The sequence below is a fragment of the Cebus imitator genome, unplaced genomic scaffold (assembly GCF_001604975.1).
Source record: "Cebus imitator isolate Cc_AM_T3 unplaced genomic scaffold, Cebus_imitator-1.0 Scaffold310, whole genome shotgun sequence".
NCBI classification, from domain to species: domain Eukaryota; kingdom Metazoa; phylum Chordata; class Mammalia; order Primates; family Cebidae; genus Cebus; species Cebus imitator.
The window spans coordinates 2,043,529-2,062,040 of record NW_016107625.1 but is presented as its reverse complement, the minus strand read 5'-3'; the positions used below and the strand labels follow the sequence as shown (position 1 = coordinate 2,062,040).

Sequence of the window (18,512 nt, the reverse complement as noted above, 5' to 3'; positions counted from 1 at the left end):
TTGCGCCATTGCACTCCAGCCTGGGTAACAAGAGCGAAACTCCGTCTCAAAAAAAAAAAAAAAAAAAAAAAAAAAAAAAAAAAAAAAAAAAAAAAAAAAAAAAAAAAAAAAAAAGAAAAATATATAGACAGACACATTCTCAAACTTTTAACAGTGGGAGATAGAGTAATAAATACAAAGGTTGTCATTCTTTATAAATTTGGATATATTTTAAAGATACGGCTGAAGAATCAGGGATAGTACCAAGGTTTGTGGCCTAAGAAGAATGATGTTGCCATTTATTGCTATGGGGAAGATTACGAGAGAGGTATAATTTACAGAGCTTGAGAGCTCAATTTTTGGGCAAGTTAAATTTTGAAATACCTACTTGACTTCCAAGTGGAGATTTTAAGTAGGTATTTGTACTATGTAAGTCTCAAGTTCAATAGAATATGTAAATCTGGGAAGTATAAATTTGGGAGTCATCAAAGTATAAATGATATTTAAAGCTATAAAAATGGATAAGATTGCCAACATGGTGAATATAGATAGAAAATAGATTTCAAACACCAAGCCATGGAACAACATTAGAGAGAAATAGAGGAAAACGGAAAGGAGACTGAGAAGAAGCAATCAGTGATGTAGGAAAAAAACCAGATTTCCTGGAAGCCAAATAAAGAAGATCTTTCCAGAAGGAGAGCATAATCGGTTGTGTTAACTACTATTGACAAATGAAGTGAGAGGAAGAAAGAGAACCATTGGATTTACCAATGTGGAGCTCTTTGGTGATCTTGATAGGAGCAGTGTTTGGAGCAGTGGTAGGGCCAAAAGCCTGATTATAATAGATTCCACAAAGCACAGGAAAGGAAAACAGAAGATGGGGAGTTTAGACAACTCTTTCTGAAACTTTTGCTGTATAGATGAGAGATGGGGTATTGGCTAGAGGAAGAAGCCAAGAGAGGGTAGTCTTCACATAGAAAAATCTCATAGTGTTTGTAAATGGATGGGAAAAATCCAGTACAGGAGCAAATGTTAATGGAGACAGAGACAGAGAGAGATTTGCTAAACAGAAGTCCCTGGGAAGGTGAAAAGAGATGGGATATAGTGCAGACAAGAAGGGAGTTGGTCTTGGCTAGGACTATAGAGAGATCATCCACAGACATAAGAAGAACTTCCATTGAGATTATGGGCATAGATACAAGCAGATGTTGTGGAAGATTATGGCCATTCTGTTCTGATTGTTTCTAATTTTTTCTCTTAACTTTTCTGTTTTCTTTGACAGAAAAGCAGAAGCACTGAGTGTTATAGAATAAAGGATTTATGGTAAGGATTAGGCCTTGTTCAAATGCAGAAACTGGTTTAAAAGTTATGTAAGACAGTTGCTTTTGCATCTGGTGTTCGGCCTGAAGTCACTTCAGGTCAGCCAAGCTCATTGTCAGGAGAGTTGGAAGCAAAATGGGGAAGATAAACTGGAAGTTGCCAGGATGAACTAGAGCCACTTTCAACCTCAGTGATATGAAAGCAAGGAAGCTGAGAATGAAGGAGAAGGTATTGGAGATTTGAGGAGAAAGAAATTATGACACAGTCATCTAGGATAGTGAGAGAGTGAAGGAAATGGGGAACCATAGTGTATGTTTGCCAGACAATATTAAAGATCATCTTAAATGAGTAGTCCTGACTCTAAAGTGAGAGCATTAAGTAGGTCACAAATGGAGGAGGGGTGCCCAGTAGAAAGGAGGAAAACAAAGACAGAGAATTGCATTTAAAGGGCTGCTGCTTAGCCAAGATTGTGCAAAGAAGCAAAAGTGAGAGTGGGACAAGGGAGCTGATAGAGCATCAAAGGCAGTGACCATAATCATGATAATGTTATAAGTTATCCTTATAAATGGGACATAAAGTACATTTTATTATAAATTGAGCTGTGCATACAACCCCTATATAGAGCTTTCTCTAAACCATGTTCAAAATTCTGAGGCTAAACCTGAAGTCCACATGGGGTCTCCCTTCCGTCCTACCCTCAACAATGATCTTCCCCTTGACATTTAAATGTACTTAAGCTTCTGAAGGAACCTTTTCTAGACTTCATATCCCCTCCAACTACTCCTGCTCTGTTCTCTTTCACAGCACTTTCACAGCTGAACTACTCAAGATGTGTATATATCAAAAGTCTTTAGACTGAGGTACACCTACCACTAGGGCATATTACAAAGCCATTTCAAGGAGCAAGTACATGGGCACCAACAGTTTTAAAACAGTAAATTTCCAGTGCTTCAATTTCCACAGGCACTCTTTCCCAAGCCAGAGAACACACCTGAGACCTACATATCACAATGGTTCTCCTTTCCATCCTTACAAGTGTCCTTCCACTTTGTAAAATAAATGTGTATCTCTCACCCATCCTGAATCTTACTAAGGTCCAAGATCTAAGTTGTAAACACCACTGAAGCACTAAATAAACAATTTGAAATATTGGCATCAGCAAAATTCCTTTAATTAAAGCATGATAACATCCCATTCAAATCACTAAGACCATTACATTTACTTTTTAAAATCTAAATAAGCTTTCAATTTTAGAATAGATTAACAGAAAAGTTACAAAAATAGTAGAGTTCCCAAATATAAAACACCAAATTTCTCCTATTACTAATCTCTTACATTACTATTACTGTGGTACAGCAGTCACAACTAATGAACCAATGTTGATACATTATTAACTAAACTCTACATTTTATTCAGAACACATTAGTTTTTCTTTAATGTCCTATTTACTTTCTCCACTTGCTTCCTGAAATGTAAATTTAAGGGCCTAAAGTTAAGTTTATTCGACTTAAAATAAACTTAACTTAAATGTAAGTTACAGGGCCATTTTCTCAAATCCCCTCAAAAACATGATGGGTTCTGATCTATTTGTTTCCAGTTAGTTCCATGTGCCAGTAACTACATCCAATGTTCTTGTTTAGACATAATCCTCATGCTTAATTTATGTATTTATTTTTGCTTCCTTGTACCATGCCTCTTTAAACCTTAATGACAGTTTTTTGTTTTGTTTTAGTTTGTTTTGTTTTGTTTTGAGATGGAGTCTTGCTCTGTTGCCCAGGCTGGAGTGCAGCGGCGGGACCTCGGCTCACTGCAACCTCCGCCTCCCAGGTTCAAGCAATTCTCCTGCCTCAGCCTCCTGAGTAGCTGGGATTACAGGCACCAGCCACCATGCCCAGCTGATTTTTGTATTTTTAGTAGAGACGGGGGTTTCACCATGTTGGCTAGGATGGTCTTGACTTCCTGACCCCATGATCCACCTGCTTCAGACTCCCAAAGTGCTGGGATTACAGGTGTGAGCCACTGCACCTGACCTATGACAGTTAAGTTGAAGCCATGATGATTAATCTGACCTCAACCTCCTCAATCTTGTTTCCTTCTGATTAGGATTTACAGAGATTTTGCCAAATGCCTCTCCCAAAGCGTTGTAGCATATCACACCCTAACAAGGTATATGATTGAATTATGATTGAATAGAAGGGATTCCGATCACTAGATCTAGAAGTTTAGTAGCTAAAAGTTCAGGGAGTTCCCATCTAATGACTTCTATTTTCTCTATTGTAATACTACTTATACTTACCAATATTTTTGTTTATTTATGAGTTTATATAAAGCTATTTTCAGAGAACAAATGTTGCCATTAATAGAGACATTTCTTCATGTTATACAGTTATCTATTTTTCAGGACATTTACAAAATTCTACAATGACTTAAAAACAAAAATTTTACTCTCTCATTTCCAGCACTCAGCCTCACAGGCAAACAGAAATCCATGAATCCTTAATACAAAAATCAGACACAAAATATTGCTGTCATAGAAAAATGATTAATTAAGCAGAAATTTTATTTCCAAGCTCTTCAAAGACTGTTACAAACACAAATAACACATCCTTCTAAAAAAAAAAAAAAAGTGTCCCAAATTAAAGGCACATCATCAAAGTAAAACACTTGTGACATTAAGAATTCTTTTAGGTTGTAATATTTTCATGTTAGTTTTTAACCATTTACAATGTTCTGTGGGTCACACTTTAAACATTTTAAAATATATGAAATCCTGTATTTCTTTAAGTACAGCTACAACTACAAAGCAGAGGAACTTGAGAATACAAAGATCAAATCGGCTTCATTTATATACACCATGGGGCAGCCTAATGCACATCACAACATTAACTTTTCCAAACAAATCTGCTAAGAAACTGCTGCCATATTTAGTGTTAAAAATAAAACAATCTTCCCATTTAGAAAAATCAAGACATCAGTCGATTAGTAAAACCCATTCTTCCCCCTCCAGCAATTTATACTTTGTCTTCATTTAGGAATTGTAAATTCATGAGAACAATTTTTTTATGGTATAAAAATCTACCAGGAACAAATTACAAGTATTCAACTTTTTAAATAATATTTTCCTTCCTAAAATGTAAACATCCAGTAAATAAAACATACATGATATTCCAGGTATGGAAAGATTAGCAACTCACTTATGAAAGAGGTGCGTTTTGGTATATTTGGTGGTAAGGTTTTTGTCTTATGCATAAAAGTATTTCGACAGAAAACCAGGTTATCACTATTTAAAACTCTATTCTTTCACCCAGTTTCCTTACTTGAGTAGAAACTCATGAATTTCTGTGATTTCGGCTATAGGACCGGACCCCAGGAAAGGGCTGAAATATCTCTTAAAGTCACTTGGCTAGGGAAAAGTGTTTTCTTGAGACTTGAAGGCAGTCATTCATCACTTTGTGCTTGAAGGCACTCCTCAGTGAACTTCTCTCCTACTGGAAAAAGAGTTTGGTTTTTACTTTAGTAAGATTTATTTAGAAAATTAACTCATCATCATTTTATAGGGTACTTTAGCATTCACAAAATAGAAAGTAACAGGTGAGCCAGGTGCAGTGGTTCACACCTGTAATCCCAGCACTTTGGGGGGCCAAGGCTGGTGGCTCACCTGAGGTTGAGAGTTCAAACCAGTCTGACCAACATAGAGAAGCCCCGTCTCTACTAAAAATACAAAAAAATTAGCCAGGCATGATGGCGGGCACCTATAATCCCAGCTACTCGGGAGGCTGAGGCAGGAGAATCGCTTGAACCCAGGAGGTGGAGGTGGTGGTGAGCTGAGATTGCACCATTGCACTATAACCTGGGCAACAAGTGCAAACCTCTGTCTCAAAAAAAAAAAAAAATAAAGTAACAGTTGAATACAAAAAACATCTAAATCACACCACTGAATGAGCAGCACCCATGAAAGTGCTTTGTATGTAAGGCCAGTCACAGTGGCTCATGCCTGTAATCCCAGCACTTTGGGAGGCCAAGGCAGGCAGATCACCTGAGGTCAGGGGTTTAAGACCGGCCTGAGCAACATGGTGAAATCTTATCTCTGCTAAAAATACAAATTAGCCAGTCATGGTGGCACGCACCTGCAGTCCCAGCTACTCAGGAGGCTGAGGCAGGAGAATTGCTTGAACTCGGGAGGCGGAGGTTGCAGTGAGCCAAGATCGTGCCACTGCACTCTAGCTTGGGTGACAGAGGGAGACTCTGTCGAAAGAAAGAAAGAAAAGAAGAAAGGGAAGGAGGGAGGGAGGGAAGGAGGGAAGAAACGAGGGAGTTTTGTAAAATGAAAAATACTATGCCAACATAAAACTATTAACACCATAAATATGAATATTTTCCATTAAAAAGTACAATAGGATTTGATAGATTACTTCCTTCCCTTAAATGTGAACAATCTCCTTTTGCTACTAGTGAAGAAGGACCTCAGATACTTACTTACTGTATAAACACCCCTTAGAACACATCATTTGAAATATGTTGGTCCCAAAAGACTCTAATAATTCATGCCCTTGTCCTCTTAAAAAAAATATTGTGTCACATCTGTAATCCCAGCACTTTGGGAGACTGAGGCAGGCAGATCAGGCGGTCAGGAGTTTGAGACTAGCTAGTTTGAGACCAGCCTGGCTAATATGGTGAAACCCCATCTCTAATAAAAATACAAAACAATTAGATGGGTATGGAGGTGCACACCTTAGCTACTAGGGAGGCTGAGGCAGGAGAATTGCTTGAACCTGGGAAGCAGAGGTTGCAGTGAGCCGAGATCATGCCACTGCACTCCAGCCTGGGTGATGGGGCAAGACTCCGTCTTGGGGGCAGGGGAAGAAATTGTGAAATTGACTTCAATACAAAGCATTCGAACCAATGAAATTTCTAAAATGCCACCAGAGAGGTGTTTTCCTTTATCAATTTTTAAAGCTCTTTTAACCCCTCTCACACTTTTTCCCAATAGCTACATTTCTTCTTCCATTAAAACACAGAGATATGTTCTGAAAACCATTAGGAAAGAAATCACAGTGGGTGGTAGGCACACACCTCCCACTCTGGGAAGTCCTTAGTCCCAAGGTCAGTTGATAGGACCAAGCAGCAAATCACAACCCTGGGATGCTGGAAGAGCAGAGGGTGGGCTTAAGGTCAAGAAATTACTGGCCGGGTGCAGTGGCTCATGCTAGTAATCCCAGCACTTTGGGAGGCCAAGGCAGGTAGATAATCTGAGGTCAGGAGTTCGAGACCAGTCTGACTAATGTGGTGAAACCCCATCTCTACTAAAAATACAAAAATCAGCCAGGCGTGGTGGCATGCACCTGTAGTCCCAGCTACCGGGGAGGCTGAGACAGGAAAATTGCTTGAACCTGGGAGGTGGAGGTTGCAGTGAGCCAATCACGCCACTGCACTCCAGTCTGGGTGACAGAGCAAGACACTCCGTCTCCAAAAAAAAAAAGGAATTTACTACCAGCCAACTCAATTAAAGAGCTCAAGTACAGAAGGATATTGGCATCTCATGAGTTAGTGCCAAAGAAACTTCAGACTCTCCTAAATGGATGTATTCTACAGGCAACGTAACTATTCACAAGAATCACCCTTCAGGGAAAGTTGTGCATTTTGCTGGCTTTTATTTTAATTCCCCTAAGAATAGTAGACATTCAAAACTCAGTTGCTCAAATCTTTTGGGAAGCCCTGTGATCATGCTATGGCCCCAAGACATCATGGTGTATCATTACTCACGAGTCTTCAGAGTAAAGCACAGGATCTGGGCTCACGGAAGGGGTTACTTCCAGCTGGAACACCCACCAGCAGGGCATCCTTGCAGGCGTTCTGCATACAGTACTGCTGAAGCTCTGCAGCTGCCTGAGAGACCTGAAACAAAGGGACAGCATCATGGCATGGACAGCATCATGGCATGCTGCTCATAGCTGAGCCATCTGGCAGCCAAGGATGTTCTGAAAATGATCATCCAACCTGGTAAATATCAACTTTTTGTGACCTCCAAAAGTCTCTTTCTGCTGAAAGTTCTAATACTTGAACTACACAAAGGAAAGGTTACAATTTCTATGAACTTAAATTTAGATATTTTTGGGTTTAGTTGCTTATTCAACAAAGCCAAGAAAAAGCTGTATCTTTGATTCATTTAGAAATGTAGTTTTGAGACTGAATGGGTAAAGAAATAGCTCATTCTAGCATTCCCTTGACAAATTTTCACTTATATAAAGCATGCATTGATATATCCAAGTTTGCCAAATGAGCGAATTGTCGTAATGTTTACATGTCTGAAGCCTCATTCAGTCTGCTCCAAACAAGTGATAAAGTTCTTCCACCCTGCTTTTGAGGCAGTGTAGCTTACTGTTTAGGAATATAGCCTCTGGAACTGGAATGCCTGGACTCAAATTCAGCTGTCACTACCTATATAACCTTCGGCAAGTTACTCAACATCTCAGTAGCTGTTTTGTCATCTATGAAATATTTAGAAATAGAAACCCACCACACTGGGTTGCTGTAACAATTGAGTTCACATATGTAAAGCCCTTAAAATAGCCCAGACATATGTCAATACATTTGTGGTAGACTGCAAGTATGATCACAATAGTTTCCAGCTCCTCCCACCAAGAGGTAGAGTCTACTGACCCACCCCTTGTATCTGGGCTGACTTTGACCAGGAGAATATTGCAGAAATAAAGGGCAAATTCTAAGCTAGTCCTCAAGAATCTCTGCACCTACCTCTCTTGGTGCAGGTGGACCTGTAAGACAACCATCTGAATGAGGCTCAGCTAGCCTCCTGGAGGTCTTGTGGTGGAGAACTGGTAAGCCAGAACTAGCCACCTGTCTATCAACCTGCAGACATATGAGTGAGGCCATTCTTAAACACCCAGATACCAGCCAACACCCTATCTGATTGCAGATGCATGGGAGAGCCCAGAAGATCAGCAGAACTGTACAGTTCAACCTAGTTCAAACTGTCCATCTAAGAACTGAGTATAAATGGTTTTTTATTTTTTATTTTTTATCTTTTGGGGTTTCACCATGTTGGTCAGGCTGGTCTTGAACTCCTGACCTGAGGTGATTCACCCACCTTGGCCTCCAAAGTGCTTGGATTACAGGTGTGGGCCACCACGCTCAGCCTGTATAAATGTTTTAAGCCATTACATTTTGGGGTGATTTGTTAGGCAGCAAAAACTAACTGATACAATATTATTTCGCCTATTCTTATCTTGCATTTGATGCCTATTTCTACTTGGAGGCTTTTCTCATTGTACTTTGTGTGTGTGTGCATTAAAAGGTGTTTTTAGCCGGGTGTGGTGGTACATGCCTGTAATCCCAGCTTCTCAGGAGGCTGAGGCAGGAGAATCGCTCGAACCCAGGAGGCAGAGGGTATAGTGAGCTGACATCGTGCCACTGCACTCCAGCATGGGTGACAGAGCAAGACTCAGTCTCAAAAAAAAAAAAAAAAGGTGTTTTGAATAAAATTCACTCATATTGTATAAAAATGGTTCCAATTGGTGTTCAGGTATTACTACTAGTTTGTGTTAATTTTTCAAGCCTCCAAATAACTAGAAAATGAACTGTTTATGTTACAATTGCTGCCAAGTTTCTGGACAGCTCTAGGAATTTTGGTTGCATTAATGTAATGACAGTTTACTCCGTACTATATAAACACAAAATATAATATTGCCAGACTAATGCTGAAGTTTACTTTTCTCTCAATAGAAGCTCTCACATTTTCATGTTAATAATAATTGGAATTAGGGAAGGTGTAGGAAAAAATAATAATAATTGGAATTGTTATATATAACAGTTACTAATTCAAAAGAAATTGAGAATCAATTATGTTCAGGCTTGCTGTCTTTGCATTGGGGCAACAGGTAAACTCACACATGGTAGGTAGAAGGACACTATCTTCCAGGACCCTTGGAGAAATGAGACTAACTGAACTCTAGTCTAAAGAACATGGTTGGCCAGGCACAGTGGCTCATGCCTGTAATCCCAGCCCTTTGGGAAGCCAAGGCAGATGGATTAGCTGAGGTCAGGAGTTAGAGACCATCCTGGCAAACATAGAAAAACCTATTTCTACTAAAAATACAAAAATTAGCTGGGCATGGTGGCATGCACCTGTAGTCCCAGCTACTCAGGAGGCTGAGGCAGGAGAATTGCTTGAACCTGGGAGGCAGAGGTTGTAGTGAGCCAAGATTATGCCACTGCACTCCAGCCTGGGTGACAGAGTAAGACTCCATCTCAGAAAAACAAACAACAACAACAAAAAAAAAAAACAGGAAAAAGTTAAGGTAAGGGGATATGCAGAGAAAATAAAAGTAAACATGGTCAGCATCTCTCTAACACTAGCAAGGGAGAGAGGCTCTGGGCTAGGAGAATAGCAGCCCAAACACTTGCAAGCTATCCCCTGCCTGTGGAGGTGGGAGAACCTCCACCCAGGTTACCCGACTTTCCTTGGTTTGAGTCCATGTTTACCCAGCAACTTCTGGGAGGCTTCTCTAAAGGAGGAGTCCTTGGAAGGATACCAAGCATTTCAATAGCTGGGAAGGGATGTCCTCTATTATATGCTAGAAAATTGGTGTCCTGGTTTATTTTTCAGATAGCAAGTCTGTCAAAGAGAAGATACCTCTGGGTATGCTAAGCACATCCAACACTGAGTCCTGAAACGAGATAGATCAGACCCTCTAATGCTGTGACTCTATAAGGTATTGCCTGAGAGAACCCCTGCCAAGTATCCCAGATCACACTTCCATGACTGCACCTCTTAAATAAGCTTATTATCCTATTAGTTAATAAGCTTACTGTGAGCTTGGGCAATTCACCTGAATTATATGGCTGTCAGTTTTATCATCATTTTTCAAATGTAGATAAGAATATCTTTCCGGCTGGGTGCCATGGCTCACACCTGTAATCCCAGCACTTTGGGAGGCCAAGGCAGGAGGATCACCTGAGGTCAGGAGTTCGAGACCAGCCTGGCCAACATGACGAAACCCCATCTCTACTAAAAATACAAAAAAAAAGTTAGCCAGGCATGGTGGCAATATATATATATATATATATAATATATATACATTATAATATATATTATACATAATATAATATATAATATATATTATATATATTATACATAATATAATATATAATATATATTATATATATTATATAATATATATTGCATTATATATATATATTTTAAATATATATATATACATATATTTTTTTTTCCTAGCTACTTAGCAGGTAGGCAGGCATTTGACTGGCTCAGAGTTTTACTTTCCACCTCAGGTCCCCACATTGTCTTTGTGAATTTCCAACAACCCTGGTTTCAGTTCCCTGACTTCCTCTCCTCAAACAGCCTTCTCCTCAATGCCAACAGATACAGTTACAACACCTGTAACTGCTCCACTTCTGAAATTTTACACCCCAGTCTCCTACTCTCTGATCACAATCTCTCCTTCCCATCCAGGGTGCTGCCTCCTTTATTCTTCCTTTATTCTACTCTGACCTCACCAGGATCTCCAGGTGTCACCCCCTCCCCCTCTGTTTCACTCATCACCAGGAGGCTGGCTCCGTTCCTTCTCTATCCACCTAGGCTCAGCCCCTTTCTGGCCAGACCTTGACACCCTTGCCCTCCCGCCCCATCTCCACCTTTCTGATATACCTCTCCTGCTAACTCACTCCTCCATCAACTACCATTCACCTTCGGCACTCACATTCCAGGATGGCCAAAGGTTGCTGGAGTCTCTTTTGAGAAATGTGACCAGCAAATATGACCAGCAGTCTCCCTTCTCACAGCAGCTTGGTCTTCAGAGTCACAGCGCATCTACCTGCCTGCTTAGGGCCACTCCCTTAGTCCCATTTCCTCTGCCTTAGAAGAAAACGTGGCCTCCTATTTCACAAAGAAAATTGTCACAAGTCTTTAAGCCCATATCCAAAAACATACTGTATCTTTACACGCATCTTTACCTTCTTTATTCCTGTCTCAGAAGCTGCACCACCAATCCCCCGCCTCCCGTAGCCCTGTCTCCTCTACCAGCAATTGGCTTCCATTTGTTTCTTCACTGGAACCTAAAAATATAATTTGTTCCTTCCTCTCAACCCCAAAACATGGCTTTTCATTTCTTAAGTTAAAAAAACACGTTATTTCCTCTTTAAAACTAGATCTCTTTAAAAAGAAGAAGAAAAAAGTCCGCCTGCCCTGTGACAGTCCAGATTCTGCTTTTACTAACACATAAGCCACCAAACCTCTACGTTCTACGCCCTCTCTCCCTTACCCTGTTTATAATCTTCACTCCACTTAGTATGTGAAGCGATGCTATGTATCTGTTAATTTGCTGTTTACCTTCCCATCCAGAACCACCCTATTCCCTGTAGCAGTGCCAGCCACACAGCAAAGGCGCCGCTGAGGCACAGGGACTACCCCGGGTGTATTCCTTCCTACAGACCTTCTGCAAATTATGCTGCACTGGTTGCTAACCACAGCTCTGCAACAGACGCCTTTTGGCCCACTAACTAACGCTGGACATGTTGACTGAGCCCCAGTTTTTGGAAATTCCCCCTTCCTTGCTCAGAAACCTTGCTGTCTCTTACTTCCTCTTCTCTCCGCCATCGGTGTGGCTGGTCCCTGGGTCCCAGGCTCTGGGCTCTGCTCTTCATAAAAGAGGCTTTTTCGCCTCCCTGCACTTGAATGATCTCTTTCAGCCCTGCGTGCTGTTTCAGGCCATGAGGACAAATCCCTCCCGGTGGTTCCCCGGAGTCCCCAGGTCCGCAGCCGAACTCATCCTGTCCCCGAACCCGCTCCCTCTCCTCTCTACCTTGGCGGGTGGCAGGGCCGTCCACCCCGTCACGACGACAGAAACCTTAGCATCCTGGCTCTCCTCCCTCTCGCTCTCATCCTGCCAATCCATCACTAAGTCGTGGCCCTGCGGTGGCCTTCCCAGCCCTGGGTCCCTCCTCCCGGCCCGCGAATCGCCGGCCGCCCGGGCGCCCTCCGAGGATCTGACCGCGGCCGCCTTCTGGAGTGGGCGTGGGCGCGCCCCAGGGGACCCGGCCCGGACCACGACCGCGCGGCCTCCCCAGGCGCGGACTTCTCCCGTAGGGCCCGGCCCCGGCTCGCCCTGCGCACCCCCTCCCCGCCACCCCCGCCGCCCCCAGACCCCGCCGAGGCCTCGCCGCTGCCGCCGCGTCCCCCAGCTGGCGCCCGGCCCGGGCCCCCGGCCTCCTCCTCTCACCACCCCGCGGGCGGAGGCACCGGAGTGTGGGTCCCCGGATCCCGCACCTTGATCCTCTCCACCGCTGCCTCCAGCTTGAGCTGCTCCACAAGGCGCTGCAGGGCGTTCGCGCTGGCACCGGAGGACATGGCGGCGGCGCTGAGCTCCGAGGGCTGCTGGGCCCGGCCGGGAGGGGAGGAGCCACCAGCCTCGAGCGAGGGCACCGCCCCGGGGCGGGGAAGCCTCTGTGCCCGCCCAGTCGCCCCAGCACACCCGGCGCGGAGCCGCAGGCCAGAGACAGCGGGGCCCGAGCAGAGGCCTTGCTCTCTGCTCCTCAGCGCTCGAAACCTGGGTGGCATCTGCAACCGGACCTAGAACCGAGTCGGGGACCAGCAAAGCGGGGCGTCTTCCAGCGAAGCTGGCGCCCCTAGCATGAGCAGGAATAGCGAAGGCGTGGGACACGAGGATGGCGTGGGCGGCAGGAAACACGCACCCCTTAGAAGTCAGAACTGGAGCCAAGGTATGACAGGAGTTGGAGAAATAAGGGGCCTTGCCAGACAGTATCCTCGGGGAACCAAGGACGGTTCATAGGATTTTCATGGGGCAGCAATCGATGTCTAAGTGAGCCTGTTACTGTTTCACGGAGATCCTACCAGTTGATTGGGTGGAGTGAGTATGGTAAATTGGGTAAAATCCCAGACCCTGACATCTGGGATACATACAGTACAAAATTACATTCAGCGTCTCTCACTCTCATCTCACCATTTAACTATCACCATTGTTTCTATTCTGCTGCTTTTTTCTTCTTTTTTTTTGAGGGTCTTTCTCAGTCACCCGGGATGGAGTGCAGTGGCATGATCACGGCTCCCTGCAGCTTCCACCTTCTGGGCCCAGGTGATCCTCCTGCCTCAGCATCCTGAGTAGCTGGGACTACAGATATGCAGCACCATGCCCTGCTAATTTTTGTATTTTTAGTAGAGACGGGGTTTCACCATGTTGGCCAGGCTGGTGTTGAACTCCTAGGCTCAGGTGATACTCCTGCCTCAGCCTCCTAAAGTGCTGACATTATAGGCCTGCTGCATTTTTTAAATAAATGTTTTACAAAACTGGGATCATTACTATATGTAAATTTTTTGTGTTGCTTTTTTCCATGTGTCATGAATATGTCATTAAGAATTCTTGCACACCATTGTATTTGTCAGAACTCATTTAAACTGAACAATGCAAAAGGTAATATATTGGCTTGTGTGACTGAAAAGTCCAAGGACTTTAAACTAGTGAATTCAAATACCCAAGTAATAATTTTAGGGCTCGCATCCTCCATCTTTTGACTCTGCTTTTTCTGAGATTGGCCTCATTTTCCTTGGTGGTAAATGACTCTCTAGTGGTATGAAGGAAGGCGCCACACTTTCACTGTCCCCATCTAGCAAATCCAGGAACAAAAGTATCTCTTTTCTTTCTAATTGTTCCAGCCGAAATCCCCATAATGAACCTCATTGGCTGGTATTGAGTCATGAGCCCGCCCCTGGCCTAATTACTATTTGAAGGCAAGGATGTGTGGCATTGAAATGCTCAGATTAGCTGTGCCTGGGCCAACAGCAGAGGGTGGGGCTAGATCAGCTCCACATATAGTGGGTGCTGAGAGGCACCACCCAAATCCCCCTTTCAAGACTGAGACACTCATACCCTCAACTGCTGGGAGTGGGGGCACTGATGCCTCGCAGCTGAGTCCTCTCTGTGAACTGACCTTATCCAGAGAGCCACCCATACCAAGGTCATACCCCTCCCAGTGTCAGCCCTCATCCAGTGACTGATGTGGAGTGTTTATATAAGGGCTGAACCCCAACCTTTTGCCTTAAGTTGGGACAACATTGAAGGATTATTCTAGCTCCAGAGCTCTTGCTAGAATAATCTGAGGCCTTCATGGCGGTTCATCACAGGTCAACTCCTCCCTCTGCCCAATCCCCACTTCCTGGACTCCCCGACAAGTATTGGTTTCAAGGATATTCCCCATGAACTTTCTGCATGAAAATTTCCATCTCAGGATCTGTTTCTCTAGGGAACCCAAACTAAAACGCCCATTCAAACAACATGGACTGGTTGGGGCATGGGGGAAGAATGGATCCCCAGAGGAGAATTAGGATGCCGATACAAGAAAGGGGCATGGGCCAATTAAAAAAAACAAGGCATACAACTATTAATTTTAATGACCACATGGTATTGCATTGTACAAGTGGATCACAAGTTATTTACCTACTGTATTAGCTTTCACACTGCTATAAAGAAATACCCAAGACTGGGTAATTTATAAAGAAAAGAGGTTTAATTGACTCACAGTTCCACATGGCTGGGGAGGCCTCAGGAAACTTACAATCATGACAGAAGGGGAAGCAAGCCCTCTTATATGGTGGCAGGTTAGAGAAAGAGAGAGTGAGAGAGAGAGAGAGAGAGAAGGGGAAACCACCACTTATAAAACCATCAGATCTTGTGAGAACTCCCTCACTGTCATGAGAACCATGAGAAGCATGGGGGAAACCACCCTTATGATCCAATCACCTCCCTTGACACTTGGGAATTACAGTTTGAGATGAGATTTGGGTGGCGACACAAAGCCAAACCATATCACCTACTATCCTATTCTTTAACACCTTGATGAACACCTTCAACAGTGTTTATATGTGTGTTGTATTTCCTTAGGATGCATCCCTGGAAGTGGAATTCATGGGTCAAAGCATATTAACTTTTTAAAGCTTTTTCCTACTATATCCTCCAGAAGGTGGTAGCAACTGATTTTCCTTCTGGAGGGCTGAGACTGCCTATTTCTGTGTACCCTCACAGCTCCTATTGTGGTTCTTTAATAGATGAAGAATGGTATCTTAAGTCTTCTAATGTCTTAACTATTGAGGCTGAACATTTCCTCTATTCATTCTGTGAGCTATGTGCCCATGGCTTGGGGGGATATTAAAGAGTTTTTCTTAGCTCATGACAAGAGATTTGCACATTTGAAAGCCCTCTCTAGTGGCCAGTTTCCTCACCACAAAGAACTTAATATATATTTTAGCAAAGAGATGAAAGTACATGTTGGGAACATTCAACTATCAATTCTTAGATTGATGAATAAGACAAAATAGAATGATTTCATATTTATTTAGATATTTTAAAGATACAGCAAAGAACTCTGTACAAAGATATACATACTGGATTAGGAAAGGCTCATCACAGATTGTGAGAGCTGGACCTTGGAGATGTGTCTTGCAGATGGCTCAGAAGAAAAGGAAGAACATTGCAGTATGGAGGAGAGCTGGAGGCAATGCTTACATGTAGAGTGAATAAATTTTAAAATAGAGGAGGCGCTAGTGAATAATAGTAGATACAAACTTGCTAGGGTCAGAAGTCATAGAAAACCTCACACACACACACACGTTTGTGATAAACAGTGGGATAGCCACAGGGTAAGACATTTGGGGAGTCTTAATCTGAGATGAATGTGCAAAATGAACTGAAGTTGAGAAGACAAGGTAGCTGTTGGTGGAGGCGTAGCTGGAATGAGGCCCTGGGTAGGACTCTTAGAGTAGGAATGAGGGGGAACAAATTTAGAAGACTAAATCAGTGGTACTTCATGGCAGTTACAAAATGCAAAGAAAAGAGGACAAAGCGTTCTGAAGCAGAGAGTAGACCAGAACTAACTCCACAACAGAAATAAGGAAACAAGACTTGGCTTGAGATGAGTAGAAAATAATGTGGGGTTTGGTTTGGGAGTAACTAAGTGTCTTCCATGGCACTGCGACATGCCTCTAGGCTGCTGAAAACGTTTAGCAGCCAAGATGTTATTGTGGGAGATGTTTCCACAGCAACGACAGCTGAGTAATGAGATTACCTCAAAATCATTAGAAATGAAGGCTTTGGCCGGCGCAGTGGCTCACGCCTGTAATCCTAACACTTTGGGAGGCCAAGGCAGGCAGATCACCTGAGGTCGGAAGTTCGAGACCAGCCTGGCCAACATGGCGAAACCCCGTCTCTACTAAAAATACGAAACTTAACTGGGAGTGATGACACACATCTGTAATCCCAGCTACTCAGGAGGCTGAGGCAGGAGAATCACTTGAACCCAGGGGGCGGAGGTTGTAGTGAGCTGAGATTGTGCAACTGCACTCCAGCCTGTGTGACAAAGCGAGACTCCATCTCAAAAAAAGAGAGAGAGAGAAAATAAACGAAGGTTCTGGAGTTCCCCTCAATGCAGGGACACACGTACGTCAGCCACTAGGTAGCAGGAAAAGTCTAGGGGGTGCCACTTGTACTTGAGGAAGGCTGACCTCTGTGTGATGCTCTAGACTTCCCCCAGAAGACTTCTCATACATTATTTTTGCATCATGGAATTTCAGAGTTGAAGGGAACCCTCAGATTGTGTGCCCCATCTACAATTTTAGAGATGAAGAAACAGACCCACTAAGGAAAGCGAAGTGACTTGCCTAGTATCACAGGAAGTGGGAGCAGGGAAAAGAACTTTCATTTTAGCTTTCAGGAGAACTCAGGCCAGACGTGGTGGCTCACGCCTATAATCCCAGCACTTTTGGAGGCCGAGGAGGGTGGATTACTTGAGTTCAGGAGTTAAAGACCAGTCTGGCCAACATAGTGAAAACCCGTCTGTACTCAAAACACGAAAATTAGCCAGGCATAGTGGCAGTTGTCTGTAGTCCCAGCTACTTGGGAGGCTGAGGCACAAGAATCACTTGAACCCGGGTGGTGGAGATTGCAGTGAGCTGAGACTGTGCCACTGCACTCCAGCCTGGGCAACAGAGCAAGACTCCATCAAAAAAAAAAAAAAAAAAAAAAAAAATTCGTGGCTCACCTAGAGGACCAGAGGCCTTTCTTTCTCACATGTGCCGTGATTTCCAGGGCTCTGAAAGGTGAGGGACAGAGACGGTACCCTTCTTTCCTTCTCGCCACAGCTGACATGCATAGGTCACCAGTATAATATTTTTAAAATTATGTTACACATTTTTTTCCTTGGTTAAGCACAGACTTGTAAATCTCATCTCCAAGAAACTTTCTAGAAATGTCACTATCCTTGTAATGACAAATGTTTCATTTGTTTCCCTGTTAGGATTTACAGTTCTTCACTCCTCTGACTTGCATTTTATCACCTTCCTACTAACAGTGGGTTATTCTTCTAGGAAAAAGGCTATGAGTCACTCTTTTCCATAAAAATGACATAATGGGAAGATATTTCTGTCAACATTATATCAAAATGACAATAATATATACCATCTATAGTTTGCAAAATGATTTAGAGTAGGAAAACACATTAACAACTATATTTAATGTGACACAGTATCATGTACCATAAAAATTATTTTACTTCCTTTTGTCTATTATTTTAAGAACCTAGAAATAATCAATCAGGATCTGAAAGAATCACCAGCAGGTTTGTAGATTCAGAATGGCTTTTCTGGAGAGATTTTCACAGGCACTTTTGAGACTTTGGGAGGTGGCAGAATGTAGGGCTATTAGATGTCTTTTTGAGCAGCCATTCTAAGCATATCTGTTTGCTACATTGAAAATGTCCCTTCACTAAACATAGGCCGAGACTAGCAAGTTGATGATCATTCTGTCATCTCTGAAAGTTTATCTTTCTTTCCTGAATCGTCATCTCGGCTGCTCTACCTTGCACACTTGGTGGCACAGGGCAGGCAGCTGCTTTTTAAAATACACAATTCCAACCCTAAGGAGCATCACTGTTTCACTATAGTGCTGTACCTTGCACAAGGGAAGAAATTCAAATATGTATTAAAAGAATAAACAATGGGTTTGTAATCGTCACATCGATTACCATGGATTTTTTTTTTTTTTTTAACAAAGGGACTCTTTGCTGTTCCCTCTGAAGGCAAAAGAACTCACATTTCCTGACCACTCAATATATGCCAGGCACTTTACCCTGTTATCTTCTTTTTTTTTCTTTTTCTTTTTTTTTTTTTTTTT

At 42.9% G+C, this 18,512-nt stretch overlaps 1 protein-coding gene and 1 long non-coding RNA gene across 3 annotated transcripts in view; one reads left to right on the top strand and one right to left on the bottom strand.

The window, feature by feature from the left end:
• Positions 1 to 3,825: 3,825 nt before the first annotated feature.
• Positions 3,826 to 12,972, bottom strand: GNG10 (G protein subunit gamma 10). Of its 2 annotated transcripts, none has more exons than XM_017503391.2 (3): positions 12,602 to 12,972; positions 7,063 to 7,194; positions 3,826 to 4,787 (listed from the first exon to the last, which is right to left on the bottom strand). In XM_017503391.2, the coding sequence occupies exons 1-2, from the start codon at positions 12,890 to 12,892 to the stop codon at positions 7,069 to 7,071; spliced, it is 417 nt and encodes a 138-aa protein (XP_017358880.1). In that variant the 5' UTR covers positions 12,893 to 12,972; the 3' UTR covers positions 3,826 to 4,787; positions 7,063 to 7,068. The 2 variants fall into 2 exon arrangements, with proteins under 2 accessions (XP_017358880.1, XP_037585479.1); XM_037729551.1 differs by lacking the exon at positions 3,826 to 4,787 and adding an exon at positions 6,126 to 6,146.
• A 2-nt stretch (positions 12,973 to 12,974) lies between these two features.
• LOC108285902 overlaps positions 12,975 to 18,512 on the top strand; it is a 24,449-nt gene continuing 18,911 nt past the window's right edge. Inside the window, exon 1 of the long non-coding RNA XR_001817743.2 lies at positions 12,975 to 13,053. This is a non-coding gene — a long non-coding RNA (uncharacterized LOC108285902). The remainder of the gene's footprint in view (positions 13,054 to 18,512) is intronic.